This window comes from Astatotilapia calliptera, chromosome 14 (genome assembly GCF_900246225.1).
Source record: "Astatotilapia calliptera chromosome 14, fAstCal1.2, whole genome shotgun sequence".
Lineage (NCBI taxonomy): Eukaryota > Metazoa > Chordata > Actinopteri > Cichliformes > Cichlidae > Astatotilapia > Astatotilapia calliptera.
In genome coordinates this window covers 31,013,664-31,036,635 of record NC_039315.1, presented here as the reverse complement: position 1 = coordinate 31,036,635, position 22,972 = coordinate 31,013,664, and the positions used below count along the sequence as shown (strand labels likewise).

Below are 22,972 nucleotides of genomic sequence, written 5' to 3'. Positions count from 1 at the left end.
CATATTGACTCAGTGTCGGACACAGTCTCTGCTGGGGTATCTGATTCAATGAACAGACATGGAAGAGGACTGGATTAGATGGCAGCTTTCAGAATTCTTAAACACAAATAAGGAACTGTGATCCAATGCCGAAACCCCCGCACACATAAACCAACCAGAAACTTTTCATTAACCCGAACTAAGCAGCTCAGACATTAACACAGAGAAAGACTGTGTTGTAAAAATGTGAGCACACACTCACACTCAATTGCTGATAAAGTAACTCCAGCTGACTGAGGCCTGAGTGTCTTATCTTATCAAACGATTTGCCAATAAAGAAAAAAAAGTCTGTGTTTGAGTCAACAGAATTTCTTCCTTTGAAGTTAAAAAAAAAAGAGAGAAAAGAATGTCTCCACTGCTAAAACTCCCAAACCTATCCCTAAGGTAATCAGCACACATCTCCATGCTCCACTACAGCTCATCTCCACTCCAGCACATTAGAATGAGTGATTGCGGAAGTTGGAAATGGAGATTGGAACAAGTGCAGGAGACTCTTTACAGTGCATCAGTGTGATACTCGGAACTCGAAGCATGCACAAAGTCTACTCTCAGCTGTAGGTAATATGAGATTTTATATCACAACATTACACACAAACCCACATGAGTGTGTTTACAATGCAAAAAATGCAAACCTAAGCTTATTCTGCATACATACACACACACACACACTCACTGAAAGGACAAACAATGACCCTGTCCTTTGGTCCACACACACATGCACACAGACGCACACACATGCTTCCCTTTTATGCCTTAGTGAGGACATCTAATTGACATAATGCTTTCCTTAGCCGCTCATCCTAACCCTAACCATCAAAAATGAATGCCTAACCCCAAACCTCAGCCTAAACCTAACCATAACCTAACTGTAACCCTGACACTAAAACCACATTTTGACCCTCAAGCTTGTGGGAAATGTTGGTTCCCACAAGCATAGTCCTCACATAGTGGTATAAGTGTGAACACACACACACATGCACACTCAAGCACTTTCACACACACACACACACACACACACACAGGAACAAACACAGTATATATAAAGGGCTGGGCGTCGCACTGCCTCTCTCTCTCTGCTTAACAAACACACGTTACAGTAAACTCCTGCCTTCAAACGCACACCAGTCAAACATGCCTGCAGATTACAATGGACGTTGGGAGATGGTGAGCAATGACAACTTTGAGGACGTCATGAAAGCCCTCGGTAAGTCACGCTCATGCAACATCTGATACGGCATAGAACGAGACAATTTGGCTTGACAACTTTCTTTAAAAAACCAACCCAAAAACACACACTGTAGCTTACTGTAGCTCAGTTACAGTGCTGTAATTAAAAGCAGCCAAATAGACAGGAAGGTCTGGGCATGAAATCTAGCATGTGTGTGACAGAAAAGATGAGAGAGCAGCAGCGTGAGAGACAGATGAAGACAGTGGAAAGAGGAAGGGAAAAAAAAGAAGAGTGCTATGGCACTGCTTCATTTCATCATTGAGCTGCTGTCAGGCCGAGTTAACCTCCACTCTGTGAGCGGTTGCCATCTGTTACGACGCCAAATAAATATTGATTCACTCCTTTCTGCATTTTCATCCTCCACGATCCGCAGAAATGGAAGACAGATTCCGACCCTGGATCAGGCAGCGGGCCAGCTCGTCAATTTTTTAAAAAGGAGGGGGAAAAAAGGCTCTCCTTCCTTTTTCTTTTTTTTTTTTTTGGCGTGTCGTTGATCAGGCCCAGAAACACTTTCATTATTCACGACTCTATCTGCAATTCATAAAACAACCCTCAGTACACTCGGCTCACACGAAATCCAGGAAATCCTCAATGCCTCCGCCTCATTTCCATCCAGCGGATGGGAAAATGACATCCTTATGGAAATGGGTCAAAAATATCATTTAGATGGGTAAATATAGGGACCTCATCTGTAAGAGTGATGGGAAGAAATTGAATTTTCACTTTAGGGCAAATGGGATATGAATATCTAAACGGTCAGGATGGGTGGTTCTCTTTGGCAGAGCCCAAACTGAGCAGGATGGAAAACTCATTTAGGCCTCTTCTGACTGGGAGCAAGGTCATTTTTAAAGGGTAAACAAAACTGTCAAAAGGACCGGCAGGAGAGGAATCATAATAAGTGGCCTGTGGTGTTGTGTGTATTTCTGTTGGATGTGTGCTTTGGGTGTGTGCACGCACACACAAAGACAGGACAGAATATTCTTCACAGACCCACAAAGAGTTGATGCCTCAGCTGACACTGCGTTCACTTTTTGCATCCCTGCATGCTTGCAGACATTGACTTTGCCACCAGGAAGATCGCCGTCCACCTGCATCAGACGAAAGTGATAGTCCAGAATGGAGACAAGTTTGAAACGAAGACCCTCAGCACCTTCCGAAACTACGAAGTCAACTTCACCGTGGGTGAGGAGTTTGAGGAGTACACAAAGGGACTGGACAGCCGAAAGGTCAAGGTAGGACTGAATTTGTTTACTCCTAGAACCTTTAACAAGTGCACCTTGTGTTGAACCAGTGATGCATTAAGCGCTATGTCTTTGTCCTATATTGTGGTGTAACAGACACTAGTTACCTGGGATGGGGATAAGCTGGTGTGTGTTCAGAAGGGGGAGAAAGAAAATCGTGGCTGGAGACACTGGATTGAGGGAGACCTACTACACCTGGTAAGAAAAAATGTGACATGCTGGGAAATTTCCACCATATATTTAGATGTTCTTGTGTTTTGAATCTTTCAAAAGCAGTTAAACTTACTTATTGGAATCTTATCCATTAAGTCAGTTAAATGTCATAACAAAGATAATGAATCACTATCTAAAAAAAAAACAACACACATGCGGGCTCAGCCTTGTTGTGTAATCTAGACAGACATGTGTTGCACCATGTTGGACTTTAAGTCTGAAGGTCTGTACCCTCTCTTCTAGGAAATCCACGTTCTCGACAAAATCTGCCACCAAGTATTTAAGAAGGCGAAATAACATGGGAATGAAGTTCAACTGCACAAAACCGTCTGCTGTGTCTTTTTTTAAAATGTGATTATGGAGAGCTGCAATAAACTGATGTCACACAACTTTTCTAATTTACTGTGATTTTGATATGATATATTTTGTTTATTAAATGCATACAAAAAGTGAAGTCCAACCTTGCTCATAAATCCAGCACTGGATTAAAAAGTACAGGCTTTTAAACACATAAAGAGTGTATGTTTTATACATTAAAATTAACTTTTATAATTAAAGGTTTCTCTGATATGTAAGTAATGTATGTAATAATGTCTGATGTCTAAACTATAAACAGAGAAATACTAATTATACACGCCAGAATGAATAAAGGAATGCGTCAGAAAATAACGTTCATCTGTTCTTCTGTCAGACAAACGTAAATAAAAGACCAAAATAATAATTTGCTTGGAAATTATTGAGAACCAAATGCGGAGGTAAAAGTGTACAAGTGATGCCGTGTGTTGCCTCTACAGGAAATGCGCAAGAATCCACGTTGGAGGAAGCTGTGTAAATCACACAGCGGCTGAGATATACAGGCCGGAAATTTCTGTCTTCACAAGAAAAGATTTATGCTGTTGCTGAGAAATGTGTTTGAAATGGTGCTCACCCCCAAAAAACAGGAAGCAGCACATATATAAACCTGCATACATACTGTAAAACGGGATACAGTCTATCCCGTATAGCCCACTGTAACTTGTTGAAATATCAACCTTTATATATTTAGTGTTGCATTAATTACTATACCTAATAGTTAAAAAAAATTATTCACAGCTATTGTGTAGCTCTGACAACGAGAAAACCTGTTATAAAATGGTATTTTCTTAACCATATTTATATGTGCAGAACAACTGCTAGCTTAGCTTTCCTAAGTGTGAACATGCAGAGCTAGCATCTTGTTATTGAAGAAATACTAGTCACTTATTTGCACAAACGCCTTTAAAGCTAGCAAAATCTACAAGACGGGTGTTTATACTGAGCCTTGTGGTTCTATATTCGGCTTTATAACGCTGTTGAAATTTGGGCGTTCAGGCTTATTTTGGAAAATCTGTACCGGAGGTAGTTTTTGAAGCTCCTCGAACTTTCTTACAGAAACTTCCTCCGCTGAGCTCCACAGGCAGGCAGCAGTGAGGCCCGTATTTACAGTGGACAGCACCGCAGAGACTCACCGATGTGCAGCCATGGTAGGTACAACTGAAACACTAAACTGTTAATGTGACTATTCTTTAAGAAAAAAATTATAGTTATTTCGTTTGCAGTTTTTTTAAGGGTGTTTGTCAGCGACATAATAATTGTGACATAATAACTTGGAATAACTTTGTATGTCTTAAACTCTCAAAATGAGACAATGAAAAGGCTGAAAAAAACACTTTTGTCCTTTGGTTGTTGGATATTTTGAACATGCATTCGTAATACTAAATAAGCAGAGTTATGCAAAGACTTGAAAGGACTTGTTGTTATGGAGCAGGCATGCATATAAAATCTGGTATGGGAAGTATCAACAGACACAACCCCACCCTCAAGGTAGCCAAAAACTGAAATCAAACCGCAGCTGAGACATGCTGATTACTGACAAAATTGGATGATTAAAGCTTACTTTAACATATTTTTGCAGCGTTATTATCTCTTTGTCTTTTCACTCTTATTCCACAGCCTCTGAGACTGGACATCAAGCGGAAGCTGACAGCTCGGTCAGACCGGGTGAAGAGTGCGGACCTGCATCCCACTGAGCCGTGGATGGTGGTCAGCCTCTACAGCGGCACCGTGGTGGTCTGGAACCATGAAACACAGGTCACCATCCATCTCTGCACATTTGTACAAAGCCGTTTGATCTCCCCCCTAATCGCTCGTTAAGTGGTTACATGAAATAACCAATCTTTTCATCTTCCTTCATCTGTGCTTTTGATGTCTTTAATGGTGATGTAGTCTGACAGCATGGGGCTTTTTTCTGTGTGTAGACGATAGTGAAAACATTCGAGCTGTGTGATCTGCCTGTAAGAGTGGCCAAGTTCATAGCCAGGAAACACTGGGTCATCACTGGAGCCGTAAGTATTTGAATTCATGTGCACTGCTGATTCAAATCTTTTATTTTTACTGTATGTTTTTTGTGCAAATACCAATACAAATGTGACAGTTTTAAGGTTAAAAAGAATGAGTCTGTTGTGTGTAATGTTGGCTTTGGTAGATGACCCATTTCTAATTGGCAGAGAAATTCAAATCTCTTTGACTGTCTGCAGGATGACATGCAGGTCCGAGTGTTTAACTACAACACGCTGGAGAGAGTTCACTTGTTTGAGGCTCACTCTGACTACATCCGATGCATCGTTGTCCACCCCACACAGCCATACATCCTCACCAGCAGTGGTAGGAAACTGCCACCGCACATACTCACATAAACACAAATGCTCTCATATAAAATGACCTCATGCATGTAACTTTTTAAACTTTGCAAGCTGTAATCATCATCATCATGTTTTTTCCTGCTTCTTGTTTACTGCCTCTCTACGCTCTTCTCTCCTTGCCTTTTCCCTCACCCCAACCGATCACAGCAGTTGGATGGCCTTTCCGTGTCTGGCTTTTTTTTTGTGATGTGGTGCTACGGTGTGTAAATAAAATTGAATTGAAATTACGTTTCTCGTGTTTCCGTGTTTTTAGATGACATGTTGATCAAGCTGTGGGACTGGGACAGAAAGTGGTTGTGCAGTCAGGTGTTTGAGGGACACACTCACTATGTCATGCAGATTGTCATCAACCCCAGAGATACCAACCAGTTTGCCAGTGCCTCTCTGGACAGGACTATTAAGGTATACACATACGCACACACAAGCACACCTAGCGAATACAGGAAAGTAATTGTGAGAACAGGCAAGGAAGACCGCTGTAAGCCATGAAGAAATGAAAGTGTTTTTCAGTTTAAATGAAGTTAAAGGAGACAAAAAGGAGGAACACACAGGTGTAGTTTCTCTACAGGAGGAAGAAAAGGGGGATTGGTGGTCTTCATTTTGAGAAACACTACTGCTAACAATACAATTTAAGTGAGACAGGAGCAGTAATTTGCTGACATTATTCAGTTGCTCAGTGATAAACAACTCAATTGTTGTACTGTAGGTGTGGCAGCTGGGCTCCAAGACTCCCAACTTTACTCTGGAGGGCCATGAGAAGGGAGTGAATTGTATTGATTACAACAGTGGCGGAGACAAGCCGTACCTCATATCAGGGGCTGATGATCGCCTGGTCAAGATCTGGGATTATCAGGTTATCACAAACACACTAGACTGCTTTTTTCTTCCTTTCTGCACCCTAGGATCAAAACAGTTTATTGCCATAATTATGTGACATCTATTATACAAAACATGCAAAGAGGTACACAAAAACAATAAATACAATAACAACACACTACAGTATTAAGAAAATATTTCCACCATAACCTGTATATAAAAGATGGACATATTACCCACTGTTATTTTCAAGCCTTCAGTTTGATCATTTGTATTTGATTTGATTTGATTTGATTTGTGGATGAAAAGTTTCATGTCTAACTCATCCGCTAACAGTAACTAGCTTGGTTAGCAAGGAGTATCCAAACACTGTACATAGTGCATGACACAGACACAGCTACCTGCTAATTAGGGCTAATATATAAATAAAATATTAGAATTTCACTCAACAAAAAAATGTAATGCAGAGATTTTTGGATGGTCTGATTATCAACACTATAAAAAACACGGTCACTCAAATGGTAACACTGTTATCTTTCCTGCATCAGTGTAACTCCTCTTTCGTCTATAAAAGCAAACATGGAAAATGATGGACAAAAGGCCAAACTCTCATCGCCACTCCAAAATAGATAATCAAGCACTATCAAGTCTTTTGATAGTTTCATATTTGAAGTTAGCTCTCTGAGCCAGCGGTGATGTTGCTGCACTGTATAAAAGTATCCACAATCTACCAGAGTGTGTAAAAATATGAAAAACATGTAGTGCTGACTCAAGGTTAATGACAGCTTCAACTCAAGGAGTCTTTCATCTTTGGTTTCCATCTACAACATTTGGGCAAAGCTGCTTTCAGTTAAGGCGGCTGAGGTGTGTGTGTGCATCAGAGTGTGAAGCACAGATTGCAAATATAGTCTGAAGACGTAACTGAAAGACTCTCAGGTCTGCCTTAAACTGTAGCCAACATTGGTACCCATAGCTGAAATTTCCTTGCCCTGATGAAGTGTTTGTTTTCTTTGGGACTGTTGATAGTGATTCTCATTAGCTAAAAACTAGACACAATTAAGTGCTATCATTATTACTTTGGACATTAGGGGCCTTTGTATTAGATTTTTTTCTATATCTGGTACAATTTATGTATGTACACTGTACATGCTAAAAAGCAAAATAAGAAAAAGGCTTAAAGATAAACACCTTTTATTCTAAATACAGCTAAATCAGGACAGTTAAATAACTCATATGGTTATTATGAATGGAAAGCAAAACCATATCTATGTAACCATTTCTATTTCTGCTGTTCCCATTTAATTTTGCAACAGTAAGAGGTGCATCTGTAGTAGAAGTAAACGTAAGAAGGTGTTATATAGCCATTATATGCAAAGTCGTTGTCCTTCAGCGTTGATATAGTCAATTCACACACGTTCATGTGCATTCATATAAAAAACTTACCACATGTGAAAAGAACAAGAAACAGTGTGTGCTTTATCTCCCTAGAACAAAACGTGTGTTCAGACTCTGGAAGGTCACGCTCAGAATGTGACCTGCGTCAGCTTCCATCCGCAGCTGCCAATCATTCTCACAGGCGCTGAAGATGGTGGGTCAAACATTGGTACATGTTTCTGCTCCCAAATGGGCACGGCATCTTGCTTAAAGTTTGACCTTTTGTCCTTTCCATAGGCACTGTTCGTGTGTGGCACTCCAACACCTACCGGCTGGAAAACACACTCAACTATGGCATGGAGCGGGTGTGGTGCATATGTGGCCAGCCCGGCTCCAACAGTGTGGCTATAGGCTTTGATGAAGGCAGCATCATCATCAAGGTAGTTATATTTGTAGTTTTCTCACAGATTTTCTGAATAGACTTTTTAAGTAGTGGCGTGGTTAAGATTCAGCTGATGATGTAACATCTCCGTCCTCCATTTCTTCATATACCTTTCTCTCTTGTTTCCCTTTATTATTCTTAATCCTTCTTCATCCACTCCCTCTTTGTTTCAGATTGGTCGAGTGGAGCCCGTCATGTCCATGGACTCTAGCGGGAAGGTCATCTGGGCTCGTCACTCTGAAGTGCAGCAGGCCAACCTAAAGGCACTGACAGAGACTGAGATAAGGGATGGAGAGAGGCTCCCTCTGAGTGTGAAAGACCTGGGAAGCTGTGAGATTTACCCCCAGACAATCAGACACAGCCCTAATGGGAGGTAAAGCGCCAGGCTTTGGGTGGAAACAGCATGAGGTTTTGACTAATCTTTCTTTTTCCTCTAACCAAAATATGACCGTTATTAAAGTGTAAATTAGACTTGAACTGGATTTATGTCTAACTGCAGTGTGATTGTGTAATGCCTATGATTGTTTCAGTGCAGGTAAGATAGTGGCAGCCTGCGTGCTCACGGTGTCTTTGGGGTAAAAATCTTAAAGTATAATTTGATAATCATGTGTGTAATTTGTATATTTGCACACTGACAGATTTGTAGTGGTGTGTGGGGATGGGGAGTATATCATCTATACTGCCATGGCTTTGAGGAACAAGAGCTTCGGCTCTGCTCTGGAGTTTATCTGGGCACATGACTCTTCACAGTAAGTCTTTACCTTTACATTAAGGCTCAGCATTTTAGAAAATGTACTTTGTGCTGACTTAGATAAGAAAACCAATATCACACGTATGCTAAATATGCAGAGGCTGATTAGCTCAGAGTAAATACTGGAAACAGTAAACACTGTAAAAAGTTGCAGTTTTATAGGGTGAGTGGTACAGCCCAATTTCCAAAAAAGGTCTGAGGACTGAGTTCATTTTTAGGGAAGACCTAGCTTGTTTCAGCAGTGCAAATCTTAATCTATTTACAGAAGTGTTGCTTGATAGTAAAAGAGTCTAGGTGTGTAAATGGGCCTGTTTGCAAGATAGAACTATCGCCCATTAAAACCATTTGGCTCATTTTGAAATAAGAAATATGAAAAAGGAGGCTCTGTTGAGCAGCTAAATATCTATATTTTACATCAAGAATTGAAATATATTTGGCTTTCAAAAATCTACATCATCAGTCCCCCCCCCCCCCCCCAAAAAAAAAAAAAAAATCACAGAATATTCTTAATGTGATGTAACTCAGGGGTAATAGTAACATCAAATGAATTTAACCTTAAGATAAAATCAGACTTCCTTGATTTAAACCCTGATATGTTGCCTTGTACTTTTTGCAAATGAACATAGCATTCATATGATTTGCAAAGTGTTCTTGCTCTCTTTTTTTTTTTTTTTACATTTTACACATCGTCCAATTTCAAATCAGTTCAATTTAGTTTTATTTGCTAAATCGCAGTAGCCTTAAGGCTCTTTTGTTATTGTAAGGCCCTACAGCAATACAGCAAAAAGTCCAGTTATCAGACAACCCCCCAGCGAGTAAAGCACTTGGCAACAATCGTAAGGAAATACTCCCTTTTAACAGGAAGAAACCCGGACAATCAGGGAGCGGCAGCCATCTGCTGAGACTGTTTGGGGATAAAGAGAGAGAGAGAGGACAAAAACATGCTGTGAAGAAGAGCCAGAGATTAATAATAACTAATGATTATATGGAGAGTGATTTTTTTAAAAAACAGGATTTAAACTTGCTCATCGAACTGTCAACATAAACCCAAAATATGTACTCGTGAAAATGGTCAAAGGACTGATTAGCCTTACTGTAAGTCCCCTGTGGTCTGGTACATTATCATTATTATTATTATAAATATTGTTATAGGTATGCAGTCAGAGAAAGCAACAGTGTGGTCAAAATATTTAAGAACTTCAAAGAGAAGAAGACATTCAAACCCGAATTTGGAGCTGAAGGTGAGTTTCATGTCACGTTTTTGTTTGAATTTGTTGAATATATTTTTGAGAGCATATGTGTGAGTATCTGTGCCTATGTATTACTATCCTGCATCCCTACAGGCATCTTTGGTGGCTTCCTACTAGGAGTGAGGTCAAACAGCGGCCTGGCCTTTTACGACTGGGAGAGCTCTGAATTGATCCGGCGTATTGAGATCCAGCCTAAACATGTCAGCTATAATCCAATGAGCACTTTATCAGCTTAAATCGATACTAAATTTACTACTGTGGCTTTCTAATAAGAGTTGTTTTTTTTTTTTTAATTGTGTCTTTAGGTCTTGTGGTCTGACTCTGGGGAGCTCGTCTGTATCGCTACAGATGAGTCTTTTTTCGTGCTGCGCTACCTACCAGAGCGAGTGTCCACAGCCCAGGAGTCTAAAGAAGGGGTGACAGAAGATGGGATAGAGGCTGCCTTTGAGGTCAGAGACTCACATGGTTAATTGTCTAGACTATTTAAGTAAAAATTTGACGTCTTAGAAGAATTCTGTTACCTTTTTAGATCATTTTTCAATCTCTTTTATGTCTGTCCTCTTTTTCCTGCTGGTCAGGTGCTGGGGGAGGTCCAAGAGGTGGTAAAGACAGGGGTTTGGGTGGGAGACTGCTTCATCTACACCAGCTCTGTTAACAGACTCAGCTATTATGTAGGAGGAGAGATAATCACCATTGCTCACATGGACAGGTAAACTCACAAATATGTATCTGCAAATCCATTGGTTTTTTTTTCCTTGGCATATTCATAAATGTTCCTGTAATGCTGCAAAATCTGTTGTATGGCTATGAATCCATTTAGTGTCTTATTTCACGTTTTATTTCCACTTGCTATCCAGTAAATTCAAAACTACAGACAGTCTTTCTTTGGTGTAGGACGATGTATCTGCTGGGCTACATCCCGAAGGATGACCGTCTCTACCTCGGAGACAAGGAGCTGAACGTTATCAGCTATTCGCTGCTGCTTTCTGTGCTAGAATATCAGACAGCTGTCATGAGGAAGGACTTCAGCACTGCTGACAAGGTTCTACCCACGATTCCCAAGAAGCAGCAGACCCGTGTAGCCCGCTTCTTGGAGAAACAGGTATGTTTGCATGCCAGCTTTTACCTTGAAAATCCATCTTTGTGCTTCTCTTGCTCCTTTGGCTGAGTAAAAATTCAGGACTTGGACGAATGCATAATTTACAGAACATGAGGCAGCCAGATGGTGTGATACCTCTGGGCAGAATTTCTGTGTGTTTCTTATAAAACATATTTATCATGCAAGGGTTTTGGCTTCTCACGCAGTCACTTTTCCCCTATTCATATTGCTTCATATATCTAGCCTCTACTGCTGGCCATCACAACGAGTGAGAAAGGATAATATACAGAATATAGACTAATGACATTGTTATTTTGTGCTGTGTAGGGCTTTAGGCAGCAGGCCCTCGCTGTGTCCAATGACCCAGAGCATAAGTTTGAACTTGCTCTGCAGCTGGGAGAGCTCAAGACAGCCTATCAACTGGCCCTGAAAGTGGAGGTGAGAGCCTGGACAATTTCTATAGCTACTAAATGTTAGCGGCTATGTAAGGATGTCTTTAGACACTGTGCTACTCTGAGCTAAATGCTAAAGTTAGCTAAAGCTACAGAGTGGAATAGTTGTGTGGTGTATATTCACATAAATAAATCAATGATTATTGGTTTTGTTTTTTAATCAACAGCTGTGTAATTTGATGCATAATGTGCGCAGAATCAGTTATTTCCCCTATACAAGCCTGAGAGTGTGAGTCACAGACCCGGTGTCCCTTATTTAGTAACCGCTTTACAGTGTTTTGTTGTCGAGGTTCATGCCTTTCGTCCTGAGATAATCCGCTCTCCTGTCTCTTTGGCACCTCTGCTCGCGGGGGCCGAGTCAGTCAGAACAAAAATGGAAGCAGCTGGCAGAGCTTGCAACTACAAAGTGCCAGTTTAGCTTGGCTCAGGAGTGTCTCCACCAAGCTCAGGATTATGGGGGATTATTGCTTCTGGCCACCACTTCAGGCAACGTTGACATGGTGGGCCAACTGGCTGAGGGGGCAGAGAGAGATGGGAAGACCAACGTGGCCTTCCTCACCTACTTCCTGCAGGGGAGGTTAGTGCGTCAGGGGTAAAGAGCACAAAGGAGGTTTTTAAACTGACTTATGTGTTTAAACTTTATTCTTTTTTTCTGTCACCACCATCTTTGTTTTTTTTGTACTTGCTCAGAGTGGACAAATGTCTGGACCTTTTGATCAAAACAGATCGACTGCCAGAAGCTGCATTCCTGGCAAGAACATATGTGCCCAGCCATGTCTCAAGGTAATGCTGCTTCTAATGAATACCTAACATATGTCCAAGTGTAACACTCTTTGCCTGTGGGCCTATCTGTTTGTGTCCTGAAGAACCTCTGCATGTATCACTTGGTGTGCCTGTTTTCCTCCCAGCTGTTGAAATAATTACTAGTCTGAATCAGAGTTTTTAGAAAAATGTTCTTTCTTATTAATTAGAATTTCTATAATATATTATGCATCACTGTGGCGATGTGTGTGCCTCTCTTCCTTCAGGGTGGTGAAACTCTGGAAGGAGAGTCTTTCCAAGGTCAACCAGAAGGCAGCAGATGCTCTGGCTGACCCCAGCCAGTACACCAACCTGTTCCCTGGCTTCCAGCAAGCCCTGCTGGCTGAGCAGTACCTGAAGGAGACTCATGTCGGGGTCAGACCTGCTTCAGAATACCCTCTCATTACGGTCAGTGCGAGAGTCAGTCGAACTGTATTTTCAAAGTTAAATCAGCATCTAAGATTTTTTGCATTTTCTGCAAAGCTCGTTGGACTATAGCTGTTCATACTTTGAACATAAGTTAAGAGTCTGAGATCCCACTTTTCCCATTTCTTTGGTTCTTTAGCCAAATGAAGAGCGCAGTCTTCTGGAGGAATCAGCAGGTTTTAGACCTAAAGGAGAAATCACTGACTCAGAGGTGAGAGCACAGTCTTCATCTCTACACATGCTCATTCAGTCAGTGCAGTCAAACAGGCTGCTCCTGTGTGTCAATAAGTGCCTAAGCTACTCTAAATGTCACAGCAGCATACCAGTCTTTTTTAATTTCCTTCCATGGTATCTTGACTACAGTGTAATATCCTAACCTAATATGTGTTTTTAGGGTAACAATATAAGCTAATGGATGATAACAAAAATGAAAAAGATTTGTAAAGATTTGTAATGGTTCACTGTGAGAAGCGAAAAAAACCCATTCAAATTTACCACTGATTCAGCTCCTTTCACACTTGACTGTTCTCTTTCATGCACCACGTCTGGCACATAGTGCATGAAAGAGAACAGTGTTGCTCCTTCTGTAAAACTTAAATGTAGTATCCAAATTTTAAAAAAGATATAACTTAAACAGATAATTAAAGCCAGCGGTTGAGCAAACACTGCAACTCCTTTTCTGAATTTGATCATTCTGTGTTTTCTTTAAAGCAAGGGGCAGAGAGCATTAGTGAGGCCACCAGTGTGCCAGCAGTAACAGAAAGTAAATATTCAAAAGTTGCAGTAGTGGAGGAGGACACTTCAGTAAAACAAGAGTCGACTGATCCCGTTTCAGCAAGTGAAGTAGAATCTGTCCTGAGAGGAGCAGACCCTTTTCCTACTGCTGCTACAGAAGAACAAGCAGTGTCAGAATCAGGCGAGTCTAAAGCAGTGGAGGTGGGCACTAAAGCAGACACTCTAGTCTCTGTAGAGGAAATCACCAGGATGCCTGATGAGGAGGCTGAGATGGTACAGCTCAGTCCTGTGGAAGATGTCAGGTCATGTATGAAGAAAGACGTTCAGGAATTATCTTCAGAAACTGAAGCTCCACCTGCTGTTTGTGCTTCTGAAACAGAAACCACTCTAACAACACAAGAAGCGCCAAATGAGGCATTAGCAGCTGAGGATGTCCTGGTTAGCGCTGGTCTGACGGTCGATAATGAAGTTACGTCCGAGCCTATAGCACCTGGGGAAATGATCATTCATCAAGATCTGGAAAAAGATGGGATCGCCTCAGAAGTTCCAGGTTCAATGGGTGGAGCAGCAGAAACAGAAGAGACTCCTGTTACGTGCGAACTTGTTGCAGAAACAGCACCTTCACACACAGCAGTGGAGGAGCTCATCTCTTTTGAAACCGCAGATGTTCCAGCGCTGGACGCAGCTGTCCAGATTTTACCGGAGCTGACCCTGGATCCTCTGCTAGACTTGCTTGAAGATGCAGCGCCAGTACTGAAGCCTGTCCCAGCACAAGAACGAGAACAAGAGAAACAAACTGGAGAACTTCCAGTAAAGCCTCCTGTTATTCACAAGGCTGAGCCAGAGGTTTTAGCCCTCACTGTAGCTCATGCAGAAGGCCATGCAGCAGAAGAGGAAGGTCCTGAAAGACCTGAGGTACTGCCAGAGGACCTCGAGGCAAATGATGAGGTAAACAAAGGTTTATAAGTTTGTTACACTAATATTGCTATGAATGTTAAATCCAGAATCGTTTTGCCTTACACCTGTAGGCTCTGGATGATCTGGACAACTTTGACCTGGAGGATATTGACACCACAGATGTCAACCTAGATGAAGAGTTCCTGGGTGAATAGAAACTAGCCTTTCACAAGCCATTTTTTTCTGTTCAGTGATGCGAGTTTCATAAATCAAAACAATTAAGACTGAAGTGAATATTATTAGGCATTTTGCGTTCTTAGTTCTGGCCTAAACCCTTATCCAAACACGACAAAAAACAGCCTCCCAACTGCCCAGATCCCAGACTAATCGAACACAATGGAATAAGCCCAACCCACCTACCTTGCAGCCCACAAATCCCAAAGTATCTGCTCTCGATGCACGATGCCAGACACCGTGAAAACCCTTAGGAAGCCCGTCTATGCTTCAGTGGGACAGAGCTGTTTTGCTGGTTTCCAGCCACAACTCTGATGAGACCAGGCTGTATTTTAACACTATCTGCATATGCAGTGTATTAAAGCCAAAAATGTACTGACAGACAAATAGGCATTTCTTCATTGTTGCTAGCGTGCCTTTATGATTTTATTTTAAATGGTTTGTATCTTTAAATAAATACTTTGGGGTTTGCTGTGTCTCAAATCTAAGTGCTTCACGCTTTACTTGCTGACAGAAACATAGCCTTCATAGGAAAGAATCGCAATACCTCTCCCACAAGCATCACAGCATTTTATCAGACTCCAAATTACCATTGCACCGGTTCAATGCGAGTTAAATGTTCCGCATGCCATTCCACTTTATGCATTGTCTTAAATGATAAAGTCATAATTTTATTTCTAAGCTTATTAAATGATCAAAAACATACAAAATGTTGCTGTTGTTAGTGTGTTTAACATGGTTTTCTGCTTCCTTTGTTTGAAATAAAAACTGCATGCTACTGTGACTGTTTTCTTGGCGAGTAAATTAAAGGAGCTTCCACAGTCTCTAATATAATTCCAATAACATGACACTCAAGTACAAAGGCTGTATTTATTTTATGTACATGATATAAGCAGACATGAAGCTTGATTCAAAGAACCACACTGACAATTTCTCCGCATAACAAACAAACATCTTAAAGTATCTCACAAGACGTTGCAGCCAACTCTTCAAATTGTTGGTTGTGATGTGAAAAGGTTTCCTTTGGAGAAGCATATTTTACTCTTGGCCCAACACAAAAACAACAAACTGTCATATTTTATACATGAGAGGCAGGATTTCCAGACGTTCTGTATAGCATTTCTCTATTGAGGTATGGACCAATCATGAAGCAGAGCCCTCAACAGCAGTCTGTTCATAGGCCTGCAGAGCCAGCTCAATGTAGCCCGACCTTTGGGAGTCCCTCTGGGCATAGATCTGAAGGGGCACACGTGAGTAAATAGAAAAAGAAAAGAGATCAATTACACTAAAGTGCAGTCAAAGTGCAATCACAGTATTAATAGTATTATTACTGGACGTAGTAAACACAGCTAAGATTGGGTTTCGAAATCAACTGTGACTAAATGAGAGGCCTTGAATGTAGAAGACAGACACACACCCACACCTCCTGCCGCTAACCTTTCACATTAAATGGTTGTCATTCTCAGTGTCTCTCCCCCTTACTTCAAGGCTGAAGGCCTGTGAGAACAAATAAGACCTGATGTATCCTGGACCTGGTCCCTCTATTCCCACTTTAGAGTAAAAACCCAAACGTCTAATGCAGGAAACAGCCTAGATTTGACCTCTTAACAGCTATACTGACTCCTGATTCGCCTTGAACATCCAGGAATACCATTTATATAAACTAGATCAAATAGCAATACGTTAAACAGACTTCAAATGAACTCAAGTGCCAAACAGAGATACAAATCGGCACACTGTTTGTCACAGTTCAACTACCTTAAGCAGGTCGGTGCCTGTGGCCTGTTGGCTGGCAGCTTCCCGGGCTGACTCACTGTGGGGGTGGACCATGTGGAACAGAGACACGAGGCTTACAGCATCCTGGAGCCTGGAAACACCAACACACACACTGAAGGCTCAGATCAGAGCTTTTGCCAGCAGGTACAATGAGTACATACTCAATGTAACTCAATTCTAAAATAATGCAAATGCTTAAAAAAAACTCACAGCTCTCTTTTTAGCATGTCCACTATGAGCCCATCCACCCTACGAACACTGACTAGGTACCAGGCCATGCCTCCGAAGTGTCTGGTGGACCGCAGCAGATCATATTTGCCATGCTTGTCCAAGTCCTCATATGTGGCTGTGTGTACCTAGACACAAAACACATTAAATGAATACAGACCTTGATGATTTAGCTCATTTGTAATTAATCAGCACAACACTCATTATGCACATTTTTTCACTTCATATCAAATGAAGCAGAGAACATATAAAAAGACAGAAAATTTCACAGCATAACAAGTTCTAGATAGAGTTTACAGATCTCAGTGCAGCCAACGATGAGGTCAAAATACCACAAGGTCACTGGTATTTTACCTTGATGTATTCTGAAGAGTCTGGTTCAAACTGGACGAGGCACAAGTCCAACACATCCTCATGGCGGTCCTGGGAAAACACCAACTAATGAAGAGAAAGAGGTTTAAGTGGGTAACAGTGTACTGAGGAAAACCCTCCAGACACAATGACAATGAACAACATGAGGTGATGATCAGTTGTCAGTCATGGTTAATAGCCGTTTTTTAAATGGACAGAATAATGTGTAGATCATGATATTATCACAACACTTCACTCGTGATATTTTGTGATTTTAAACATTTTGTGATATGCTGAGTTCTGCAATAACATATACTGCGATTTATCTGCAAATTATGGCCTCCAGTGATAAACCTTATCTTATTAATTAAAACAAATGTTGACAAGGTTTTCAGTCTCTTCCACTTGAATGACTTTTATTGTTAGGCACACAGGTGGACCGACATTGTCATTAAAACCTGTCGTAAATGCAGCACCCACCTGTCAAACTGTTTGTATCACATTCTAGTCAAACAACTGAATGCAAATGTGTGAACCATTACATGCATTTAGAATATGAGACAGCAGTCACCGCTCCTCTGAGACAAAATGAGCCATATTAATCACATATGACTCCACTGCCTGCGACTTAATGTAACCCTTTGTGTTCTACACTAACTTTCCTCGGCCTTACAGTTCACTCCTCTGTACAGCCTAGACAGGGCTGCATCTGTGATAAAACACTGTGACAGTGTCACATATCTCATTCCAGTGGCTTCAGCATGTACCCAATTCTCTTAGCTCACCGTTAACTGTGAGGTAGGTTTCTCATTTCATTCCAGGCCAACTTTCGGGATCAAAAAAGTTTTACTGAATTGAATCGTGATAAGTAGGTCAAGTGTTAGTTGTTTTTTGACTGATCTGATTTAACATGAGGTATTTCAGGATAGCGGTGCATGAGACAACTCCTCACGTTTGTAACATTCTCAGAGTATTTCACTTACATACTGCACCTTTAACCCGGGCTTGTTACAAAAGTAAAAAACAAACAAACATATTTTTCATCTTAATGCAGATGGTGCTTTTCTCATTTCTTTCTCTGATGCCCATTTGTTTAATGAACGTTCCTCCTGCATGCTGACAATCATCATAGCTGACCTGGCTAGGAAAACCCCACAGCACCCTCTGGTGGACTACAAAAGGAACTGATTTTACCATTCTGGTACTTAAAAGTTAATTTGTATCTGCAATTTAAATAATAAACTAAAATTTGGTGCCCATGTATGGATACAATGTATCCACAGTAATGCTATACAAGCAGCAATATTCTGAAATACATGAAGTTTGGAAAATGGGGTCCAAACAAGAGTTTTCCCTTGTTAGCCCTGTTAATAGAACATCAGTGTAAACAAGGATTATGCTGACTGTGTGTAAATAAAAAAACAACTTTAAAAAGTAAAGTAGATTACATCAACACATTTTATATCAGAGCAAACATGAGCTACATACTGGGGGAAAATAAATAAATAAAATAAATAAATAAATCACAGATCCAACAAATCACAATAATGGCTAATAGTGTTCAGCAAACTGTGACGATGAGCCCAGCATGCAGAATAAAACGACGCTGGAACAGGCAGACATAAATAGAAGGCAACCATTATTAAACATATTAACTACAGCAGTTCAAGGCCAAGTATCTGCTGTTGGCCAGCACCACACTCTAGTGTAACACTTTCAGCACATGATGTTTTCACTGCGACCAATAAAAAATAAAAGGGAACAACTCATGGGCATAAAATGAAGCCTTTGTCTACAGAAGGCTGCTGCCGCTTATAAAACCTGAGCTCTGTAAAAGATGCATCGAAGGAGTTTTATGGAATATCATTTAAAAAGAAAGAGAGGTAGGAGAATTCTTAGGTCCTACCTTGAGGTTCTCCTCTTTGAACAGAAGTGGTGCAGTGAGCTTGCGTCCCTCTTTAGGGAAGTAGACCTGGATAAGTCGGTCTCTCTCTTCCCAAGTGGCCTTCCTAAGGATTCCATTAGGTTCCCGTACAACTATGAATCTCTCCTGTTGAAAAGACGTACAGAATATATATATGGTATATTTTAGTAACATTCTTGAATCCAAAGCTAAATCAAATTGGTGAGTTTTAGGCAATTAGGGGTAGGGCTAGGCCATATCATACCGTTCACGGTAATACCGGTATAATGTTGGGCAACGATAAGAAAATGAAATATCGCGATAGAATATGGGTGAAACGCACATGCGCAGTGCCTTTGTTTTCATATGGCGGAAAAAGCATGGCAGTGACGGAGAATAAGAAGGGCGAAAGCGGGTTGTTGAATGAAACGAATGAACCAGAATTTGTTTGTAAAAATGCTGCAACTTCAGTGATGTGGAACTGGTTTAGCTTTCGTCCGTCAGATACACAACAAAGCACTATTTTTGGTAGAGCATGCTAGCGGGCCGCCGTTATTACCTTGTTTTTTGGAAAATACGGCACACTTAAAATCAATCCTTTGCTTTTTCTGAAAGTCGACAGTGCCCCTTATAATCCCGTGTGCCTTATGTATGAATTCTGGTTGTGTTTACTGACCTTGAAACGATTTTATGTGGTACACGGCGCTCGAACATCGGTCAAATGTTTTAGTACGACTTTGCTAAGCTACGAACCCACACCGTTGGATGGATTGTCGGAGCATTATGGCTATCGTAGGCAGGAGCCTCGCGGAGTGATACGTACTGTGCTTCAACATAATATTACCGTATTGTGTGTGTATAACCTCTTTTTAAGTTTTGTGGATATTATACATGATTATGCTGAGGATATGTCAGCTAATTTCCACTGGAAATGCCTTTTGGTTAAACTGTCAGCGAGGAATTTGCACTGTTAAACTTTAATGCACATAAAAAACAGCTGCTTGTTTAAGTGAAAATACATTGATGTTTTTTTATTTGCACTAATAAAGTTGTGGAGTTGTAAAGTATTTTGTCTAGTGTCAATTATATCATTATTGCACATTTTCAAATGTATATTGTGATAAATATTTTTGGTCATATCACCCTGCTCTAATTAGGGGCATAGAGATGTATATATTATGGAAGCTCACGTCAGTCAGGACCCCTATAATAAAAAGCCTGTATTTTATATATGGCAGTCTGGCACAGAGCAGGTACCAATAAAAGCAATAGTGATGGTGACTAAATGAGAAGCAGCATGAAAAGATGAGCTGGGGTGGAAGTGGATTGCAAAGTCACTTGCAGATATGATGCAAATGTATCTTAAAGCAAATAAAACGGAGCATCCTATATGAGAGTCGCACGTTGGATATGTGGAAGGGTAACTACTGCCTGCTCTGCCAGGACTGCGGCTGATCGACTTGTGGAAGCCAACTAATACCCACTTAAGCACACACACACACACACACACACACACACACACACACTCAAAGCAAGATGTGTGTACCCTGTGTGGAATATTATAGGTGATGTCTGTAAAGGCGTATTTAGCTGTGTCCATGCCATCCAGGATCTTATCCTCACAGAGCACATCGCTGATGGGCTTCCTCTCTTGTAACACAGGGGGCATCTGCAGCAGCTTTTTAGCTCGCTCTTTGGCTAACTCGACTGCCTAGAATCACAAAAAAAGGATTGGATGAAACAAAAGCAACACCAACATATGTAAGAATGTATGCGATCAAAAGGGGTGGACTCTGTAACACTTCAACAGGGCACCTGTTCCAGCTGTTCATCCGTCATGAGTTTATACGTGGGTGGCTTCAGCTCCTGCTTAATTGGTCGGTACACTTTCTGCAGGTCCAGGCCTGTAATCCTGGTGAGGATGTCCTGTACAGCTGAATCGGTGAATTGGGGCTTTGCATGGTCTGTAGCAGCTGCAGAGAAAGACATACTAGTTAATGAGTTAAATAATTTACAAAGTCTGGCTTGGTGACAGTTATGTTTAACTGTAGATTGTTTACTTTCCAGACGAACTTAGCTTGTATAGCATCATTCATTGGGATTAGCAAGCATCGACTATACCGGCCAACACCTCCAAATACAGCGGCTTGTAAAAGAAGCTAAGCCTTTACATGCTGCACATAGGTGCCGAAAGGCAGAGCGACAATAAAGCGTCCGTGAGCGTTTGTCACCGGCACCCCAACTGCTGAGCCCAACGAGCTACAAGGTCAGCGTTACAGCGAAGAAGAAGCCTGAGCTGCAGTCATGTTACCAGCAATAAAACGCACCTTTATCTTGTGTTTCACTACAAAAAGTCCTCGCGCCAGACCTCATCAGTATCTGTTTGCTGCTTTGCACATTTTTCACCCCAGAGAAGCTCCGCAACAAGCACCGTGCAGTACCGAGGGCCGCCATCTTTGTTATTACCTCATCTGTGCGACAGGACCTTTCAACCCTCGCCCCCAAGTGATCATGGGATATGTAGTATGTTTACACAACGCTACGAAAAATAAAATAAAATCACCTGTATTTGTTTGTTGCTTTCTCATAGCTTGCGCAGTTTAAATTAATAATAATTAAGCAATTTAAAACTATTTTTTCTTTCGAGTGTTAAACTGTGGCTGTTTAAAAAAAAAGAGAAGCTTTTTTAATTTGTTGTTTTTGGGTACTTCATTTTTTTGGTAATGTATTGATATTTAGAACTTGTCTACAACAAAACTTCATTGTAGAATATTAAAAAAGTTAATTCCATTAAAAGATAATCTCAGTGAAAATATCCACCAGGTGGCACTGTGCTGCCACATGCGATTAGTCCCTTATGAAAGCGTTCACTTGTGACCTTAGTGTGGTCACTGGAAAATAATTCATTTTCAAAAATGTCGTACCATTGTATCAGATTTTCAAAGACCTTTTTTTCTTGTTTTTTGTTCCTCTTGTGCGGATTAACTTTGGGTAGCCCACACACATTCCTAACTTGCCATTACAGCGTGTTCTTGAATTGTCTGATAACTGGATAATCTGTCTGGATGATAAATTACACACTCTTCTTACAGCGAAAAACATATGCTACATTTTTTTCTATGTAAAGATAGGTCTGTCTCAAAAAATACCCATTGGGTGTTTTGAACTTTGTCCTATTTAACACCAAGTTTGTGCAGTGTGGGACTAAAAGAATTAAGTGTAGCTATAAAACGCTAGACGGTCAAGACTGTGTTTTTTTTCTCTTTCCCACTTTTTGAAACATTTTTTTAAAGAATATGAAAAGATTTAAGAAATTCTGTTATTTTAACAGACTTTAACGGTGAAAAAAATAGTGTAATATGTTTAAACAAAAAAAGTTGTCGATGACTTTATAGCTTCAAGAAAATGCATGCTTTCAAATATTTACAATATTAAGAACGAGCAAAAACTGTACAGTGGTGTTTTACACTTTTTTCTTACTTCAGATTAACTGAGACAGTGTGGGAAAATGTGGAAAAGTGTTGCGAGTAAAAAGGATGAAAGTTTTGCTTAATGCGGTTGAAAATGCCCTTGAACGGTGGAGCATTTTAGTCACTTGCCCTCTCGAGTATGAGAGGGCAATTAAGGGCAAGTGAGTCAGTTGCTGACACACAAAAAATCAAACCACATGTTATCAACGCTGTATAGACACTCCAGCCTTGACTTAAAAATAAGCAGTGTCTATTGGCCAACCGGAAAAATGAAAAGAAAATATTTTTTAAAAAGAAGTGATAATGAGTAATCATTAGCGGAAGTGCTTGGCTTGGAAATTCAATCCAAGATCTTTTTCAATATAAGTTTCCAAGATATTGTTATTATTTTATTTTTAAGTGAGTCACTTTTATGTTTGAAATAGTTTGTAATTCCATGGTGGCTCTACTTTAGAATGATTAAGGTAATTTCATCATCTATGATGCCTAATTTGTCTAGAGTAATATTAATATTACAAACATATCC

General features: G+C 40.6%; 3 protein-coding genes across 3 annotated transcripts; 2 read left to right on the top strand and 1 right to left on the bottom strand.

Annotated features, from left to right (window-relative positions):
- Positions 1 to 1,092: 1,092 nt before the first annotated feature.
- On the top strand, positions 1,093 to 3,442 carry LOC113036153 (retinol-binding protein 2). The gene is made up of 4 exons (XM_026192283.1): positions 1,093 to 1,243; positions 2,321 to 2,499; positions 2,605 to 2,706; positions 2,965 to 3,442. Exons 1-4 carry the CDS (start codon positions 1,171 to 1,173, stop codon positions 3,016 to 3,018), a joined length of 408 nt encoding a protein of 135 aa, XP_026048068.1. The 5' UTR covers positions 1,093 to 1,170; the 3' UTR covers positions 3,019 to 3,442.
- Positions 3,443 to 3,503: 61 nt separating this feature from the next.
- Positions 3,504 to 15,499, top strand: LOC113036151 (COPI coat complex subunit beta 2). Its single transcript, XM_026192281.1, has 23 exons — positions 3,504 to 3,855; positions 4,132 to 4,223; positions 4,693 to 4,830; positions 4,998 to 5,084; positions 5,277 to 5,403; positions 5,695 to 5,843; positions 6,148 to 6,294; positions 7,746 to 7,845; positions 7,929 to 8,071; positions 8,247 to 8,446; positions 8,712 to 8,822; positions 9,977 to 10,065; positions 10,168 to 10,274; positions 10,380 to 10,523; positions 10,653 to 10,783; positions 10,969 to 11,176; positions 11,501 to 11,611; positions 11,988 to 12,202; positions 12,316 to 12,408; positions 12,654 to 12,834; positions 12,992 to 13,063; positions 13,564 to 14,535; positions 14,616 to 15,499. The coding sequence occupies exons 2-23, from the start codon at positions 4,221 to 4,223 to the stop codon at positions 14,697 to 14,699; spliced, it is 3,612 nt and encodes a 1,203-aa protein (XP_026048066.1). The 5' UTR covers positions 3,504 to 3,855; positions 4,132 to 4,220; the 3' UTR covers positions 14,700 to 15,499.
- A 75-nt stretch (positions 15,500 to 15,574) lies between these two features.
- mrps22 (mitochondrial ribosomal protein S22) lies at positions 15,575 to 21,464 on the bottom strand. Its single transcript, XM_026192282.1, has 8 exons — positions 21,304 to 21,464; positions 20,792 to 20,949; positions 20,523 to 20,687; positions 18,980 to 19,123; positions 17,077 to 17,160; positions 16,705 to 16,850; positions 16,477 to 16,585; positions 15,575 to 15,954 (listed from the first exon to the last, which is right to left on the bottom strand). The coding sequence occupies exons 1-8, from the start codon at positions 21,428 to 21,430 to the stop codon at positions 15,862 to 15,864; spliced, it is 1,026 nt and encodes a 341-aa protein (XP_026048067.1). The 5' UTR covers positions 21,431 to 21,464; the 3' UTR covers positions 15,575 to 15,861.
- Between the last annotated feature and the right edge of the window lie 1,508 nt (positions 21,465 to 22,972).

Coding starts and splice junctions, on each gene's coding strand:
- LOC113036153 (XM_026192283.1), top strand. CDS start 1,171: ATGCCTGCAGATTACAATGGACGTTGGGAGATGGTGAGCAATGACAAC. Junction 1,244..2,320: donor GGACGTCATGAAAGCCCTCG/GTAAGTCACGCT, acceptor GCATGCTTGCAG/ACATTGACTTTGCCACCAGG. Junction 2,500..2,604: donor TGGACAGCCGAAAGGTCAAG/GTAGGACTGAAT, acceptor GTGGTGTAACAG/ACACTAGTTACCTGGGATGG.
- LOC113036151 (XM_026192281.1), top strand. Junction 4,831..4,997: donor TCTGGAACCATGAAACACAG/GTCACCATCCAT, acceptor TTCTGTGTGTAG/ACGATAGTGAAAACATTCGA. Junction 11,612..11,987: donor AACTGGCCCTGAAAGTGGAG/GTGAGAGCCTGG, acceptor GGGCCGAGTCAG/TCAGAACAAAAATGGAAGCA.
- mrps22 (XM_026192282.1), bottom strand. CDS start 21,430: ATGGCGGCCCTCGGTACTGCACGGTGCTTGTTGCGGAGCTTCTCTGGG. Junction 19,124..20,522: donor CCTATAATATTCCACACAGG/GTACACACATCT, acceptor TCTTTTCAACAG/GAGAGATTCATAGTTGTACG. Junction 16,851..17,076: donor ACTCTTCAGAATACATCAAG/GTAAAATACCAG, acceptor TTTTGTGTCTAG/GTACACACAGCCACATATGA.